Source organism: Poecilia reticulata, chromosome 17, assembly GCF_904066995.2.
Source record: "Poecilia reticulata chromosome 17, P_reticulata-male-v2, whole genome shotgun sequence".
NCBI classification, from domain to species: domain Eukaryota; kingdom Metazoa; phylum Chordata; class Actinopteri; order Cyprinodontiformes; family Poeciliidae; genus Poecilia; species Poecilia reticulata.
Genome location: NC_088846.1, coordinates 19,897,908 through 19,915,553, shown reverse-complemented (window position 1 = coordinate 19,915,553; position 17,646 = coordinate 19,897,908). Strand labels below are relative to the sequence as shown.

At 37.4% G+C, this 17,646-nt stretch overlaps 1 protein-coding gene across 3 annotated transcripts in view; it reads right to left on the bottom strand.

Annotated features, from left to right (window-relative positions):
- Positions 1 to 17,646, bottom strand: part of b4galt2 (UDP-Gal:betaGlcNAc beta 1,4- galactosyltransferase, polypeptide 2) — a 178,324-nt gene that overhangs the window by 45,560 nt on the left and 115,118 nt on the right. For all 3 annotated transcript variants that reach the window (XR_014084330.1, XM_081598501.1, XM_081598500.1), the window contains one exon: positions 7,217 to 7,404. Coding sequence is in view for 2 of the 3 variants with exons in the window: in XM_081598501.1 (XP_081454627.1) it covers positions 7,217 to 7,404 (188 nt within the window). In the remaining variant the exon portion in view is untranslated. The remainder of the gene's footprint in view (positions 1 to 7,216; positions 7,405 to 17,646) is intronic.

Here is a 17,646-nt window from a genome sequence, read left to right as displayed (position 1 = left end):
AGTAGGTGTCAGGTTACGTTGTGTTGCATTCAATGTTGTGGGAAAAAAGAGATTAGCGCGCTTAATGTCTGATTTCCCATAACTATTTGGGGTGGCAACAGGGGTGACAAGGCTCTCATTTGGGGTGGCAACTGACACCCCATGCCACACCAGTAGATCTGCCCCTGGACATTTGTAACCCATGATAATTATTTTGATTCTTTTCTACTTGCTTTTCTTCTCAGCTGTTGTTCATGCTGTTGTCTGGCAAATGGGACTTAGTCACAACTTATTGAAATGCACTGCACCACTCCACACATCAGCTAAAATATTAATTTGCTCAAATAAAACCTAAATCAGTATGGAAGTAAAAGAGTCAAAATATTTGACATACTTTAAGACACAATGCTTTGAACAGGTTATTCATTTTATCTTCTGCTTCTCAAAGAATCCAACCATCCATTATCTTATCTTTTATTCATAGTTAGTGTTGCAGAGGCTGCTGGTGCCTGGTTCCAGCTGTTAATGGAAGTACAGGTCAATTTATTCATTTTTCCTTCCATACTTCTAATTTGTACCCATTGCTATTTAGTGCCTTTCTACATTAATTTAATACCCATAAAACACAACAAAAACTGACAGATATGTTCCTGAACTAGTACAACACACTTTATCTCTCTTGGTAGAAACGTATTTCCTTGAGCTGTGATGATACATAACTCAGATCTCACATTTAATTTAATTCCAGTTTAACTCTGTATTATCTATTATCTATTATCTATTATTTTAGTTCTGATTACAGTTTGAGCCAGTAGAAACTATGACAGATTGCAATGCTTGATCACCAAACCCGAATGAATTAATAATCAACCTCCTGCTGGTATATACTGTATTTTTATGGCAGTCATGTAACCATTTTTCCATACAGTAGGCTATGAACAGGTTTTAATCTTACATTTTTAATGGTTAAAGAGGCCCCCAGGGAGGTATGAATTGACGCATGGTCAGTTCAAAATGTCCCGAGGCAGATATCTGTCATACCGTGTCAGATAAAATAAAATGATCAATCTTCTACAGTACAAAATGACCAGCTATTCACACTCAGTCTCACAACTATGGGAGATTTAGGATGTGCCATTAACCTAACAGCAGCAGGAGGAAAATCTTACACAGACAAGAAAAGAACATCCAAACTCTGCACAGTACAGCCTTGCTTTGGATTTAAACCCAGGAGCCAGTGATTAGGCTTTCAGGAAACCCGTTTAGCCGACATTCCCTTTATCTACTAAATCACTGCAGCATCTTGGAAGGTCAGGTGCTTATCTCATGGGCGAGAAGTGAGTTTTCCAGTCTGTCACAGGACAGCACAGAGATGTGGGCAACCTCGAACTCACACCGAAGGTCAATCTAGAGGCCAAAAAAACTCTAAAAATCAGACCAGTTTATAATAGGGAAAAGTTTATAATAGATTATAATAGATTATTGTGATGGATTGGCGACCTGCTCAGAATATATTTCACCTTGTGCCCGATACTCGCTAGAGATAGGAAGCAGCCTACCCACGATGCTACCAGGACAGGCAGGTATAGAGAGTGGATGGACGATCAAATAGCCAGATCAGCATGGTTAACATTATTAACTGTAAACATCAATCCCTGTTTGAATACTGAAGTTCCCTTAGGGCAAACAAATCCCTTCAGCGGTTCACCCAAACGTCCCTGAGGTGTGTATGGACTGATATCCTGTGGCAGACGGTTCCTTTTTGTTGTGTTAAACATTGGGTACAAAAGAACAAAACTGGCAAAAGTACAACTTTGCGAAGGAGCGAACTGACCAGCACCTGCCAAAACCTTGCTCTCTGATGTAGCAAACTGAATCAACAGCAGGCACGCCTCAACAGAAAAGACAAGTACTTCACTGATGCTGAAAATAGCCGCCTTAAAACAGTATCAACATTCACTATGAAGAATGTTGTGGTTAGCATGGCCCGGTTTATTAAGGTGCTAAAAGGTTGGGTTTTTGAGTTTCCAGCCAACCTATCACCAGTCATGACTGGCCAAGTTGGAAAAGTGTCCCATTTATGCCAAAGGATGATTTTTTTTTTTTCAACGCATCTCTTCTGAAGCTGTGATTGGCCAAATGTGCAAAACTTCAGTTTTAAAGGACTATTTGAATACAAGTGTACACATGTTTTCCAAGGATCAGGCATTCGAGCTTTGCTTCCAAATATTTATGTAGTCAGCTGGAAGGACTTTCCCTACTCTCAATCTACATACCAGATTTATGTGTTACTGACTGAGAAAATGTAGCTTGATTGATATGTTGTTATTACAATATTTATTTATATTGTAATTTTTTGTTTCTCTTGTATCCTACAGCCAAGATCTCCACCTAAAATGGCTGGTTTTCGGCAGCTGGTGAAAGTCTAAGTATTGAAACAAATCCCAGTGGCGGAAGGACATGAAAACTCCACCCAGAGCAGCTCTAGCCCGGATTTGGCGCAATGACTCCGTTTCTGCGAGATAATATCTCCAGCAGCTGCTTCATTGCACCACCACTTTAAAGAACCCTTTTCAGGGAAACTCCATATCAAAGTGATGGAACTGTGAGTTTTCTTTTTATGTGCAGATTTACCTAACACAATTTACGTTTAAATAAGGCATTTATGTCTGTCTGGCAATCTGATCTTTTCTGTTTCTTGTCATTTTCAGGCTTTAAGTGGATAATTTATGGGTGACTTTTAACTGTGATAGGATAATCCATATCCCTTTAATCCAATCGTGATATGAATTGACTCAATGTAAAATACAAAAAAATAAAAACTCTGAAGAGGCTTCCGAAGCAGTTTCTCAGCAGTTGTTTATAAAACAAGTTGCCTTGTTGGAGTGAATGCTAGGAAGCTTCTAATGATGAGTTCTCACATGTATGAATAGTGAATTAATGAGGTGAATTAATTTTCAAACTGATGAATAAACAGGCATATGTACCGAGAATGGAGTGCGTGTGTCTGCGTGTGTGCTTGAAAACACAGCCGACTAAAAAAGGAAGACAAGCGTTTTTACTTGTCAAAAGTCACGAGGCTAGTGGAGTGGGACGGACGTCAGTGGGGGGTGTCATGACAGGCGCCTGGAGTCTAACCAGAGGGCTTTGAGTATTTGTGTGTGTGTGTGTGTGTGTACACCTACATGTGTGTACACCCTATGTTGTCAAAGGTGCGACAGCTTCTTGTTGAGAGATGACAAGCAGAAACTAATGAGAGCGTATGTCTCAGCACAAGTTCTCCGAGCAGCAATATGATCAGGAGGAGTGTGTGAGCAGGTGTGTTCAACAGAACACATGTTGAGGGGAGCAAGAGGAAAGAGAGAGAGAAAATATAAAAATTAAAAAAAATCTATTATATATATATATATATATATATATATATATGCACAATGCAAGGTCTAGCTTAAGAAGTGTAAGGATTTGTTAAAACCTTTTTCATATTAATTGCTTATTTATAATAAAAGTGTGATCAAAAATCTCCCCATTGGATCAGACGTCTTTGATAAATAAGCCAGAAGTTGAGCCCAGAAATGTTCCTCAGATACTTTCAGCTTTGATTCTGCGTGTTTTGGTCCAGGACCTGGGGACCAGTTTAAAAGCATTAACAGGCCTTTAAAAGAAGCCTGGTGAATTTCAGAAGTAAATCAGGTCGTACAGTGGGAATAAAAAAAAACAATAACTTTTTTTGAACGGCCAGTGGAGCATACACAGCTTGTAGTGAAAGTAAACATCACACCATCTGTTTGAAGGCTTCAAGTGGGGAAAAAAGGATAGTTTTTACAACAGGATGAAGATGATAAATGCATGTTCAAAACTAAAGTAGTAGTAGTAGTAGATGATGTCAAAACTACTTAAAAAGACTCGACTTTTATGCACAAAAAATGTTTAAAGTTTTGATATGTTTAAAATCACGTTTCCTGTCAAGATGATAGAGAGACTGAATAATCTTAACAGTTAATGCATCTAAGTCTTAATTATTCTCTGCAAAATTAAAAAAGTGATCCAAAAGTCATAAAGATGACCAGAAGGATTCTCTTTTCCTAAACAGAATTCCCGTCCAGCAGAAATCTGCCACGTCGTCCTGCTTTGACCACATGTCAGACAAAGTGGTGGTCAGTCACACCTCCAGGTCTCTTGATTGTCTACGTCACACAAATAATAAAGTCCTAAAGCAGTTCACGTCTGTTGATTTCCTCTCTTCCAGTGTGCTGGAAGTAATGGTTTGAGATGAATTTGACAGTGCAGCTGCATTTTAAAGGTCATATTAAAACATTATAAATGGCAGAGGCATTAAAGTACCCGGAGGCTTCAGCAATTTTTAAATTAGCCTCTTAGCTTTGAAGGATTTGGTCCCAAAGTAACATTAAAGTCAGAACAGATCAGGTTCCTTTTAAACTACAACTGTTAACATTTAATCTCAAGTATAGGCACTTGCAGTGAGGGCAGAAATATTTGGACATCGATCACCAGTTTTGGTCTTTTTCACTTATGTTGACAGAGACATTTTGACACTACAGAAATTAGATATGTCTTATTTAAACAGTGGAAGCTCTATGTACAAACAAGTCTGACAATGACTTTTTCAGAATATGAATGAAACATGAATGTCCTAGAAATGTATTTTCCTGCACACACATTTGGCTCCCATATAGGCCACACTGCACAGAGCCTGCAGCAAACTGGGCTTTGTTTTGACACCAGCCTCAATGTTTTACTGCTTCACTCAAGATGTAATTCATAACACACCTTGGAACATTTTTGAAAGGTTGTTATTAGAATAATAACCTTAAATTCCCCCTGTCTAAACCACATGGAGTGCAGTATGTAGAAAGTAAGTGGACAACATTAATATTAACACAAAAATTAACAGGTTTTAATTAAGTTCTTCATACAAAATAAAATGCTTGATTAATTCCTAAATTACAATTAACTTATTAATATACTTTTAGAAAGTTTCTTTAAAAAGTCTTGTATATTTCAGTTCATGCTAACAGTTGTGTTCATGTGTTACATTAGAGCTAGATGATGCTGTTATTTATGATGTGCATTTGATAAAAAAAAAAAAAAAAAAAAAAAGCTTATTTCAGTCAAACCTGAGACAAGACTTTGAAATCACAGGGATGGAGAGGACTGTCTTCTACCAATGGCCCTGTGCACACCTGGCACTAACATGAATGATCCTATTCTGTCTACTGTCTGAAATGCCGGGTGAGAGAATGGGCCAAGAACCAATTTATTTTTAATTGCAAGCTCTATGTCTCTATAGACAGAAATGTACCAAGAAATGCGGCTGAAATTTAAGTTGTGTGTTTATTTGTTGCATGGAGAGCAAATATGTTTTCACTGTTTTTGAGCGCTTACTGATTAATTACTAATAGGAAATGTCAGCTACAGTTCTGCTTACCACCTGACATTGTTTTTATTGCCGGATAGCATTAGCTTATTGAGCTCTACAGTATATTGAAAGCACTGCAGGCTTTTTTTTTTTTTTTGCTGGACAGCTCTGGAGCACTGAAAGCTGCTATGTGGTGAGGTCGCATTTGTTGACCATGTTTGGACTATTCATCAATACTCTTGGTGCGTTTAGATAATTGAGGTTAGGTGTGGTGTCATTATGCCAGCAGATAAAACAAGACTTCATCATTGAGGGCTTGGGAACCTCTGTGGTTTCTGTGAACTTAAAGGTCTTAAATATTTGCATATTTCTTGCTCATTTAGAAGACCTCCCGGAAGACGTTGCTAGCAAAAAAGATGGTCTAGTTGTAGTTAAAGCTTAATTACGAATGTGAAAGACTCAACTGCATTTAATCCTATGTGTTATGTGGTAGGTATTTTTAATTTTATGACTTTCAAATGATTTGTAATTAATACATCAGTATCTTTAGGTCTTGCACTTAAAAGGATTAATGACAGGTATCAGAATGCCCCTGGGTCTGAACCTGAAAACACAAAACAGAAAACTCAGCCCGAATTATTGCGGGAATAAAAACAAGTATATCAGTAGGAGTCTATCTTTGGCTATGAATAACTATGAAAAATTGCTTAAAGCAATTATTAATAAAACTATTAATTTAGATCAGAATTGCAGGTGGTACAAGTCCGTGTACCACCTGATTATTAGGAAAATATTAGCCAAATATTTCAGTTCCAATTGTTTATAAATACCCATGTTTTAAAAATAAATGATGAAGAGTTTTGTTGGTGAGGTCAATCAGCTCTAAATTAATAATGAATTACTTTAGAGAAATTGATAAACTTGGTATGTTTTCCAAATAACCATTTCAAAATGCAAAAGTCAAAACTTTGAGGAAGTAAAGCTTTATCAGTTCTTTTTCTTTTTTTTTAAAAGGTTTTATTGGCTCTAGTGGCCTTTATTTGATGGTTAATTGACAGGAAAGTGGGAAATGAGAGAGGGGGAAGACATGCGGCAAGGGTCGCCAGGTCGGGAATCGAGCCTGCGACGGCCACGTCAAGGACTAAGGCCTCCATATGTGGGTTGTGCTAAACCCCTGCGCCACCACAGCACACCCGCTTTATCAGTTCTTGACTGAATTGGAAATAAGTAACCTTTTTGGATAATTTATTCACAGTCTATTTGCCATCCATCCATCCATGAGGAGAAAATGAATCCATCCATCCATTTTCTTTACATCCTTGTCCCTTAGTGGGGTCAGGAGGGTTGCTGGTGCCTATCTCCAGCTAATGTTCTGGGCGAGAGGCGGGGTCACCCTGGACAGGTCGCCAGTCTGTCGAAGGGCAACACAGAGACAACCATGCACACACACACCAGGGGGCAACTTGGAGAGGCCAATTAACCTGACAGTCATGTTTTTGGACTGTGGGAGGAAACCGGAGTACCCAGAGAAAACCCAGGCATGCACAGGGAGAACATGCAAACTCCATGCAGAAAGACCGGGGCCGGGAATCTAACCCAGAACTTTCATGCTGCAAGGCAACAGCTCTACCAACTGCGCCACTGTGCAGCCCCCCAGTCTATTTACCAATTTAGCAATTTGGATAATTTAATGATTGAACATAAATAACATGCGATTTTAGTGGCAAGTGGCAAACTCTTGCTATGTTAGCTCATGTTATGCAGTTTTGTTTTTAATGTTATCTGTAAACACTGTTATCATATATGGGTGCCTGTCTGGATTTACAAACTGCAGAACACACTTTGCAATGATCATCTTACCTGAAGCCAAACTTGTCCATTGCGATGGCAAAGTGCCTGGGCTGGTCATAACAGTGATACAGGTTCCGGTCGTCCATAGGGATCAGATCCACGTCACTGAAGATGAAACAGTCATACTCGGCGTCCTTTAGAGCCTCCGTGTAGCCAACATTCAGCAACTTTGCCCGATTGAATGTGTCTTCACCCAGCTGAAAAGACAATCAAAATTTTGTGTTTAAACATAAAAAAAGGTTGTATAAACTTCAAGCACAATGGAGATGTGAACAATTTCTTTATTCTTTACTAATGTATCCCAACAGCAGCATACATTCATAACAGCTACCCGAGTCACCCAAACAAGAACAGTGTGAGATTAAACGGTGGACATAAAGGGTGGATGTGCTTAAGGTTATTTGTACGGTACTGGAGTCCCTCAATTGAGAATTATCATATGCAATATTTGTGATAGAAAAAAAATTCAATACCACAGATATTATTTTCATATGGTTTTCGTCAAACTTTAAAATGCAAGACACAGCTGGATATAAGAATTGTTATTTTGGTTTAAAGAATCTGAATTATATTTCAATGGTAGGTAAATCCTAATGTAACCTATTTAACTATTATGAACCTACGTCATAATAGTTAAAGGATCAAACCTTGGAAAAATATACTGAAATACTAGACCAAATACAAACCCTTGATAGACTCCACAAAGCAGCATTTCTCCTCCATTTATATAAGTAGCATTCCCTGAACCCCTGGAAGTTAAGATGAATTTCATTTTTTACTTGGCACAGGAGTCACTTAAGGATACCTTTTTCAAAAAGGAAAATATACTTTGGAATTTACCAAAAATCTTTACATTCAGCTGATGTTAGAGCAAATGGCATACATAAAAAAAGATTATATTTTTGTTATACAAAAGGAAACATCTACATAAATTATTTTTGAAAAGAGATGGTGTTTTATTCATTTTGGGGCAGATGAGGAGCTAGCCATACTTTTGGACTCTGGCCTTCCTTACATCTGCCATGGATGGAGAGGAAAAATTATGAGTTTTGAAAGGTCAGGTCTCCCATTTGATAAAGGAAAAAAAAAAAACTTGAGTTATTTTGGTATTGGAGTAATAAATTATTTTACATTTCACTTTAGGGATGCTTGGTTGTTTCCAGAATGTGGGGCCCAGCAGCCCTGCAGTGGATCTTACACTCTTCTCATTTTAGTAAGCTTGGCCACATTTTACCAAAAAATGTTATCTTCATCACTTTCTCAGCAAGTATCCTGTTGGGATTTCCTTACCTTTGCTTTAATGCTAATTTCCCTCACCTCCAAGCACACAGATGCAATTTAATGCAACACATCATCAATAAACAACAGTATTTAGTAACTGCTGTGCTGGTCTGTACGGTATTTATTGCTACATGCAGTATGAATTGATGTGTTCATTGACTCTAAGAGAACCGCCTGCTGCAGTGGAGTGTATCTGTATTTTTCAGCGCATCCCGGGTTCAAGACTTTGGTGAAGATAAATGAATTCTGGTCTGACAACAGAGAAGTGTCGATACAGTCAAGGTTAATATATCGCACAGTTATAAATTTAATAATGGAAAAGGGTTTGTATATCTCTCTTAGGAAAGCCTTACACTAAGGTCGGTGAAATCCAGCTCTTTGTCAAGCAGAGGGAAGGTCAAGCAAAGAATAAAGTTATAGTACAAGCCGTCTATTGTGCTCAAACATGCTTTGAATTTTTCCTACTTTCCTAGACAACTACAAAGGAAAAGACAGAGAAAGTTATCACTGTAACTCTTCTTTCAGTAGTTGTGTTCAGAGACTCAGAAAAAGGGAGATTTCAATAGAGGCAATGGTTTAGATGTTCATATATATATATAAGAAAATAGACAAAAGAATAAAAAAAGGTCCTCCCTCTCCCCAACGAAAACAGCAGGTCCAGCAACAATCCGAAATGGGTCAACAACTTAATCTGCATTTTACATAAAAAGAAGAAGCAGAAGGAAAACAATGATTTAATTTTAGTGTCAACAAGATAGTCTCACCCTGACCAGCTGCAAAATCAAGATATAGACATCAAAAACATAAACTGCAGTCGGTTTGTCTTTTACTCAAGTAACATCGTGTCATGGTGAGAATCTACTTCAGGGTATTTTATTTGGGTTTTAAGGTAGAGCAACACAATTTCAGTCTCTAGGGCTGCAAAGGCTACAGACAAAAACCCCAAAAGGTTTCAGCTCAAACAGTGGCGGAATGAGCAATAACAGAGTGTCATACATTTTTACTGCAGTAACATATTCTTCTACCATTAAGGGAGACTGAAACAAGACACTTTAAAATGACTGATGTACATCCTCAACCCTGTTAAAATAGTTTTCTTCTGCTTTGGGAAGATGCAGTTAACTCCATACATATTTTACCAGTTCAGAATGAGCGTGAATCAAGTACAATGGGTAATCCTTCTTGTAAGCCTTCTAATACCTGAGATTTTACAGGATAATCCCCCTCCACAGGTAACAAAAAAATCTATTGTCACAAATCCACTGGGGCTCCAATTATCAGATAAATTGATCTTCTGTCTGTATTTCAGAAACGGTCTATGAAGTTGCAAAGGAAGACAAAAGTTAACTGAGAAGTTAAATTAGTCTAAAGAAACCACTGAAAGAAACAATATTTTTCACAACATTGAGGAACAGAGAGACACAGCTTAACTTGAGTTATATTTATACAAGATCCTAAGAAAGCGTGACTGTAAAAGTATTCTGGCATTGGGAGAGCCGACATAGCAGCTGTCAATGAGACCTGTTTCATTTTCAGTTGATGATGGAAATGCTCTTAGTGTAGACAAAATAAAAAATAAAAATTAAAAAGAAAACTGCATTTTTTTACCTCTTAATCTGTACTGTAATGTGTTTGATCATTCAAGTTATTTATTCCTAAAATCTAAAAAGAATCTACCATCGTCATTGTAATTTGAAGATAATGTGCGGCTATTTATGAGACCAGTGGCTGAAACAGAAACAAAAGGTATTATTTTTTCCACCTATGAATTTGGTAAGTGGATGCCCTGCTCCACGGTGAATGGAGGTGGAGTCAATTTATATATATATGTATTACAATACTTGTAATAATAATAGATTGTTTTATAACATAATAATAACCGACAACTAATTTAATACCTGCAGCTCTCTTATATATATATATATATATATATATATATATATATATTCTCTTACTATATGAGAATATATAGTATTATATATGTATTCTACATATATTCTCATACTGCATATATGCAGTATGAGGCTTATATATATATATATATATATATATATATATATATATATATATATATAAGAGCTGCAGGTATTAAATTAGCTGTCGGTTATTATTATGTTATAAAACAATCTATTATTATTACAAGTATTGTTAGTAATCAATATCCATGCTCTAGAACAAGTTTTTTTTTCCTCTTAAGTCCTCTGAAATAAAATGCAAGTCTTTCCTGTTCATTACAGCTGGGCTCACTCTCATACCGTTGAATGTCCCAGCCCCCCATTTTCAGACAATTCAGCAATTCGTCAAATTAAAATATCATGCAACACGTAATTTATTTCAGTAATTCTGTGAAGCTCAAGTTATTCATAATTATTACACACAGAGTGATAGGTTTCAAATTAAAGCTTTTGCTAATTCTGCTCACTAAGGCTAAAAGGTACTGTTTGAGAAATTAGAATAAAAAAGAAAACATGAAATAAAACTGGATTACAGAAATGTAAGGCTATGGAAAAGTTGTTTTTGAACATTGAGGCAGGAATCGAGTCCTTTTTTTGTAAAATGCTTTTGGACTTGTCTCCAGTTCCGGAGGAGCTTAACACAGGGAATGTGACAGTTCTAGTCCTTGATATGTCTATGTAGCGAGTTTTGGAGATCCGACTCTGTAGCTGCAGCGCGCAGCTTATGAAACTATCCCAACGTTTAAATGGGTATAACTTTACCATCTTTTCAGTGCCGATACTTGTTGGTTGTGGCCCTTTTTTCTACCACTCTATCCTTACCATTTATACATAGAACAGTCTATTCACAAACTGACAATGGTGCTTTGTGGCTTAACCTTTTTGTGGAAGGTATCAATGACCATTGTTTGCAGAAGTCAGCAGTTTTCCCCGTGATCAAGTTGGCTATGAAGATATTACAAATTCTCGTTCAACTGGTCTCATGTAATATTTAACATTTCTGAAAAAATCTATTTTTTGCGATACCTTCACTCTCTGTACAGGGAATTTATAAGTTAGACTTTTTGAATTAAATTGCCAGTATTATGTTATTGTATTAACATCTGTATCATTTAAATGTAAAAAGTCTTTTATCTACTTTTTTAACATTTTTTATTAAAAAGCCAACAATCACCTTCATCTTAAATACCCTTGTCCAGAAATAAACTGCCAGGATGTTTGTCACGCCAAACTTCGTTTATTCACAGAAGGTGTTGGAGTCTGACAGGTATCGAGACAGAATAAAGAAAAAACAAGCCTTTGTTGAGCCTGATGGCAACAGTGTGCCTGTTAATAATCCTAAACTTTGTCTGTTTTGTTCAAAAGAAATTTATTTGGCATTAATTCAATCTGAAAGATGTTCAGAGCCACGGACTGGTCATCTGTATGAGTGCAGGATCACAGATCCTCTGTTTATGTTTCTCTTATTTGTTGCTCTAATAATTAAGAAAAAGAAATGCACCCTTATAGTAGGCGTGGGCTAGTGTGAGATTCATATGGTCAGAGAAACCAAAATAAAAACAAAACACAAATGAGAAAATAGAAAGGCTATGCAATATTCAGTTTAAATTTTTTTTCCAGATATTTTAAGACTTTAAGACTGCCCAGAATCCATGGTTGCTAGGTATAAAATGTTGTAAAAGCAGGCTGTGTAAACTGTTCAGTGTTCATGCATGTATGTTTTTATTTTTATTTTTTTGTTGAGGACGTGTGCAACTCCCAGCATTCTTTTCACATTTTATTCCTTCTCCTTCAGGCTATTGCGCTTTGACCAAGACTCGCGCCTATTTTGTTGCCGTTCATAGTGCAGAGGAAAGGATTGCTCCACCACAATTTGCTTGCAGTGGCCCACAGGGGGATAGTGAAACTGTTCATGTGCGAATATTTGACAAATCAACAAATTACTGGGTGAAATGCAGAAAGGGCACTTCAATTTAGCAGCGAGAGAGATTTGTGGCTCCTCACTTGCAATTTCACAGCCATCCTTTAACTTTTCAAGGACATTTCTACTCCCTTAATTTTTGATCAGACCCTGCATAATTCAGTGTGCATATGCATGTGGGTGGCAACCCCAACCCTGAGTAAATTAGTTTACTGACAAGTGTGACAAGTGTGGGTGCAGCACAAATATGGTTTTCCTCAGTTTGCTGATTTGTCTGACTCCCCCCCCCGAGCATTTATAAATTCAAAGCATGCATTTTCAAAAATACCAACTCCTGTGTTGCATACCAGTTTACTTCATATCTGAAACTTTTCACATTTGCTAAATAATTAATTTAGCAACAAAAGTGGCAGCTGTCATGCACCGCACTCTAAATCAAGTGCTCCAAGCTTTATTGATCCAGACAATAGCATGCAGACAAAAGCTCTGTTGAGATTATTGTGGACTAATAAGCATTTGTAAATAATGAGCCATTTTCTCGCTGACATTTTGGCAGAAGCTTTTACTAATGGCAACTTGCAATATGCGAGCACTCGACCGACAGCAGATGAAAATCCAAATTAAACAATGTTTACTTCTGGCAAACAACTACAAACTTAATTTACACATCAGTGTTTGCTGAATGTAAATGGCTGATCTATTTATTTAATTCCACTAGTTTAGTTTTATATGAATAATTAAACATGTGCATAGCAGTGAAGACGTAAATTATTTATGGTTCGGTGTAAAACTGCTTCACTGCCTGTCACACAGAACTGAAACCAGACGTTTACATACACTGTATAAGAAAACACAAGCATATTTTTCTCCTTTCGACATTAAATTGGACTAAACTCGTCCCTTTTTTTTAGGTAAGTTAGGATTAATACAATTATTTGTAATTGACAAATGCTAAAATAATAACAGTTTTTTTATGTGATTGTGCATGGCAACACATGGATTTTGTGTGACGGCCATATGCCTCTTTTAGTGATTGGCAAGAATGACCTTTAAAACTGTATGACAGGATTCAAACATTTTGGGTTTTGTTTCATTAACATCTTTGAATTTTGAGCCATTCCTGAAAAAGTCAGTTTCTTTAGACCACCTTGATTGCACACACATTTCAGCACTGCTCAATTTTTTTCTGCTGTATTTAGGTGAGGGCTTGGTTATGGTCTCTTCAAAACTTTGGAGTCCTTAAATCACTTTATAGCCAGCTTGAAGGTTTGCTTACTGTCATTACCCAACTGGATGACACATTTGCGCCCCCAGCTTCAACTTTCTGACTTATGTCTTGAGAAGTTGCTTCAGTACTTCAATAAAATCTTCTTTCCTTATGATGCAATCTACGTTGCAACTTGTACCAACTTACACCCCTGTCCTTCACACTTGGCATGGTGTAATTTTAGGGTTCCAAGTTTTTCGCTTTAGAATTATGGCAAGAAAAAACACTTCTATTTTCATTTCATCAGTCACAAATTTTTCCTCAGTGCATTGTCAAACTGTAAGCAGGCACATCTTTTGAAGAGATGAATGTGAGACCTTTAGACACATGGAAATTATACACCAGGATTAGATTAGGTGAAAGTCCAGCATCATCTTCCTGTTGTTCTGCCTAAAGTCAGAATGTCAGCGAGTTTGAGGTTTTTCCACATTGATATCCTTAGCTGTGCCTCATTTTAAGTAAGTTGTGTAGCATTAACAGGAGCTTATGCAGATAAAAACATCATCTTGGATTTCTCAGATTGCTTAAAGGCAAAGTAAACTTTGTACATACAAACGTGAAACTGGAAAAATGCCAAATTCTAAAAAAAATTATTTAAAAAATAAATAATGTCACAAAGCTTACCTGATTTTATCTGATTTTAAGTTGTTGAATTTCTTGAACATAAATATGAAGAAAAAAAACATATATATATGTTACATTCCTTCCAAGAGTAAGGGATACCAGAGAGAACACTAGCTTAAACATTATTACTTTACTGACATAATAAATGTTCTTTTGTAAAGAAATACCTTTAAGATCACTCTGTCTTATGCAACACTTGGACTAGTTCTGGATGCAGACTTTAACCCAGTAACAATGGGATGGATCAGGGGCTCTGTGGTTGTCAGGTTATTGGATGAAAGAAAATGTCATCATCTTCCACCAAATGTTTCAGCTGCTTCACTGCAGCAGCTCAGTGACTGACGGCAGGAACTCTGCTCCTTGTTGCGACGTTTGACAGCTTTTTGTAAAACGTCTGTGAGGAAGGGCATGGCACAAAAACAAAAGGCTGTTAGGCCTGGTATGAAAAACCAATAATAAGGAAAGTTTCAGGATTATTTAGCCTCCAAAGGCTTTGTCTCACAATATTTAGGGGTTTGCAACTGGAGCCGAGTATTGACTTCTGCAAAATCAATAAGAACCACCTCACCAGGCTTGAGCGCAAGACTGATATGAAAGGTAACCTGTGTCAGACTTTGTGAGTTCATATTAAATATTTATGTTGTATCTCAGGCGGCTTAAAAACTGGCTGCGCTCTTTTTCAAAACTTTTTCAAAAGAGTCTCACACACCTGCCAAGCGTCTGCTTTGGGGAATTTCACAGCAAAGGAGGAATGTATAAAATTTACCTCGTCAGTCTACACCGACTAATGCTGGGCTATGCTCATGAAAACAGCAACTCAAATACCAAACATTAGCTTCCTTTGAGAAAAATATCAACGCTGCAAAATTCAAAGCAAAGCTGAAAAAGTAAGCAGCTTGCAAAAATCTTAGCTGTACACTGTAACGTCTTGGGTTCATCCTTAATGACAGAACAACCCTGGTTCATTCCATGTGGCTGGAGTATTTAGCATTCACAACTGTTCTTTGCCATATTCATCCATCATGTCCTCAGTGACTTTCAACACTTATTGTCCTCCAAGGGAAGCTCATCAGTAACTGTTATCAGTCAGGGCTAGTTTGTCACTTCAGATGTGAAAGTGAAGTTGTCAAGGCAAACTAAAAGTGAAAACCTCAAGAGATGAGAAGAAAAGCTTGTCAACATTGATTGGTCCAAGCTACAGTACTGTGTGAAAGTTTTAAACCATCCTTCGTTTCTTTTAGTCCCATACTTTCTTTTCAAGTAGTTTTTATCAATAGTTCTTAAGACTTTATGAAGGGCTTTCAAAAAACTGTCACCCTTACTTCAGTCATTCTCAACCGAGTCTCAATCACGACAGCATACGATGCTGTGTGTGTGCGTGTGTGGGGGTGTGTGTGCAAATGTGGGAAGAGTACGTCTCAGACTTTCTGTTAAAATTCTTTAACTGCAGCTGAACTCTTCACAGATCATGTCTAAACATAGCGCTGGTAAATTCCTTGAGTTCAAACCTTTTCATTTTTGAATGACTCATAGCTCAGAGTTCAGTGAGTTTTCAGTAACAAAGACAATCCTGAAAATCCTGGAATCTGAAAAAGTCAGGATTGGGTTGAAGCTGATGAGAAAATCTGGATATTTAGAAGTAAAAAAGAAGATCAAGACTTTTACACTGTTCTACAGTTTGGACAAATTAAGGTCACACTAAAATTCGTATCTATGTGAAACTCCTAAGTTATAATATTTAGCTGAAATAACTAAGATGTTTCTTGTAGACATCTACTCTCTTACATCAGTCTGTGGGAAATCTGAGGGAAATTGACTTCCCCTTTTGCTATAAATTTCATTTCATCACCTGCTTCACCATTACCACTGCTCTATGTTTATACCTCTCTGGCCTCTCAGTACTTGTCGGATTTGACTGTATTCTGGTCCTTCTGTTAAAAACCTGATGGTGCCATTTCCCGAAGTTTTTATTTCTCTAGTCCTCCATGTAAACAGCTTCAGCATCTTTTTTTCCTTCTTCCTCGGGTTCTAAAGTGATGGATGGACGGATACAGCTTTCAGAGAATGGGAAAGAATATAAAGCCTGAAAATACAACTTATTTTCCTTTCTCCATTTCCCATTTCCTTTAGCGTCACAAATTTTGAACTTCATAGTTTCCAGGTTCTTCCAGACTTCATAGAAACCTCATTAAATCAGACAAAGGAACACCTCCCTTCTACTTCATGTTCTGTCATTGCCTCAACTCTTCACTCTTTGACCTCCCATCTCTGGTGATAAAAAAGATAATTCATCCTCTCCACCTCCTGCTTTAAGTTCATCTTCGAGTGTCCATTTATTTCCTCTCTCCCACTCTCTCCGTCTGTGGTAGGTCCTCCCCGGTGTTTCTGCAGTAATCTGGTCAGTGTCAGGCTCTGTCTCTCTACATGCCCTCTGAAAACCAATTAACCCTATCAGCCGTATCAGGGTATCAGCAGATAAATCCATTGCTGCTGCCCCGACGAGAGACTGTGAGCCCATGACTGATGAGGACCAACGTGCACTGTAACTTTCTCCCAGGTCAGGTCATTGCGCACATGAACACACATATCCACATTACACCAGAAATACTGTCGCCATTAAGGTAGATTATTGTCCTCAGTCCTCAGTGCTCAGTCTAAATGACCATCTCAAAATTGTGTATGTGTATGAATGGAATAAGTGTACATCTACACACCAGTCGTAAATGTTGTGTAGCTGTGCAGTGTGTGTGTGCGTGTGTGTGGGTGTGTGAATGTGGCAGGATTTATCAGCTTTCTGCAGATAGAAGGAGGCTGGGCCTCGCAAGCTATCATTTACCTGGTCAGTCAGAGCAGGAAAAGAAAGACTGCAAGTGACGTAGAGAGATTTCACCTTATCTCAGTTAATGGAGATTGAGCTGAATGTGTGTGAGAACGAGTGAAAGGGGTTTGTGTGTGTGAATAAAAGAAAACATGAAAAAAAGAACCAACTTCCCACAAATAGCTGCTGTCTAAATGTAGCATAAATAACAAGCTCTGATGGCTTTCAGTTCAGTGGACAAGTGTACATGCACTGCGTAAAAGAGCACTGACTTACGATCTTATGATTACATAAAAATATTTCATAATGCTAGAACTGGGTATTAGTCACTACAGGGTATGACAGAGGTTAGCTTAAAGCAGACATGAGTCTCAGTGAAAATGTCACATGATAACTACAAATTTAAATAAATACTTACAAAATCTGTGGATTTACACAAAAAATAAATACAAAAATGTGCAACTTGATCAAATTGCTTTTATTTAAAACAGAGGAGCAACAATTATTCTCCTGGATAATAACAGAACATAACGGCAGTTATTCTCTTGTTTTGATTCTGATGCACATGCTTAA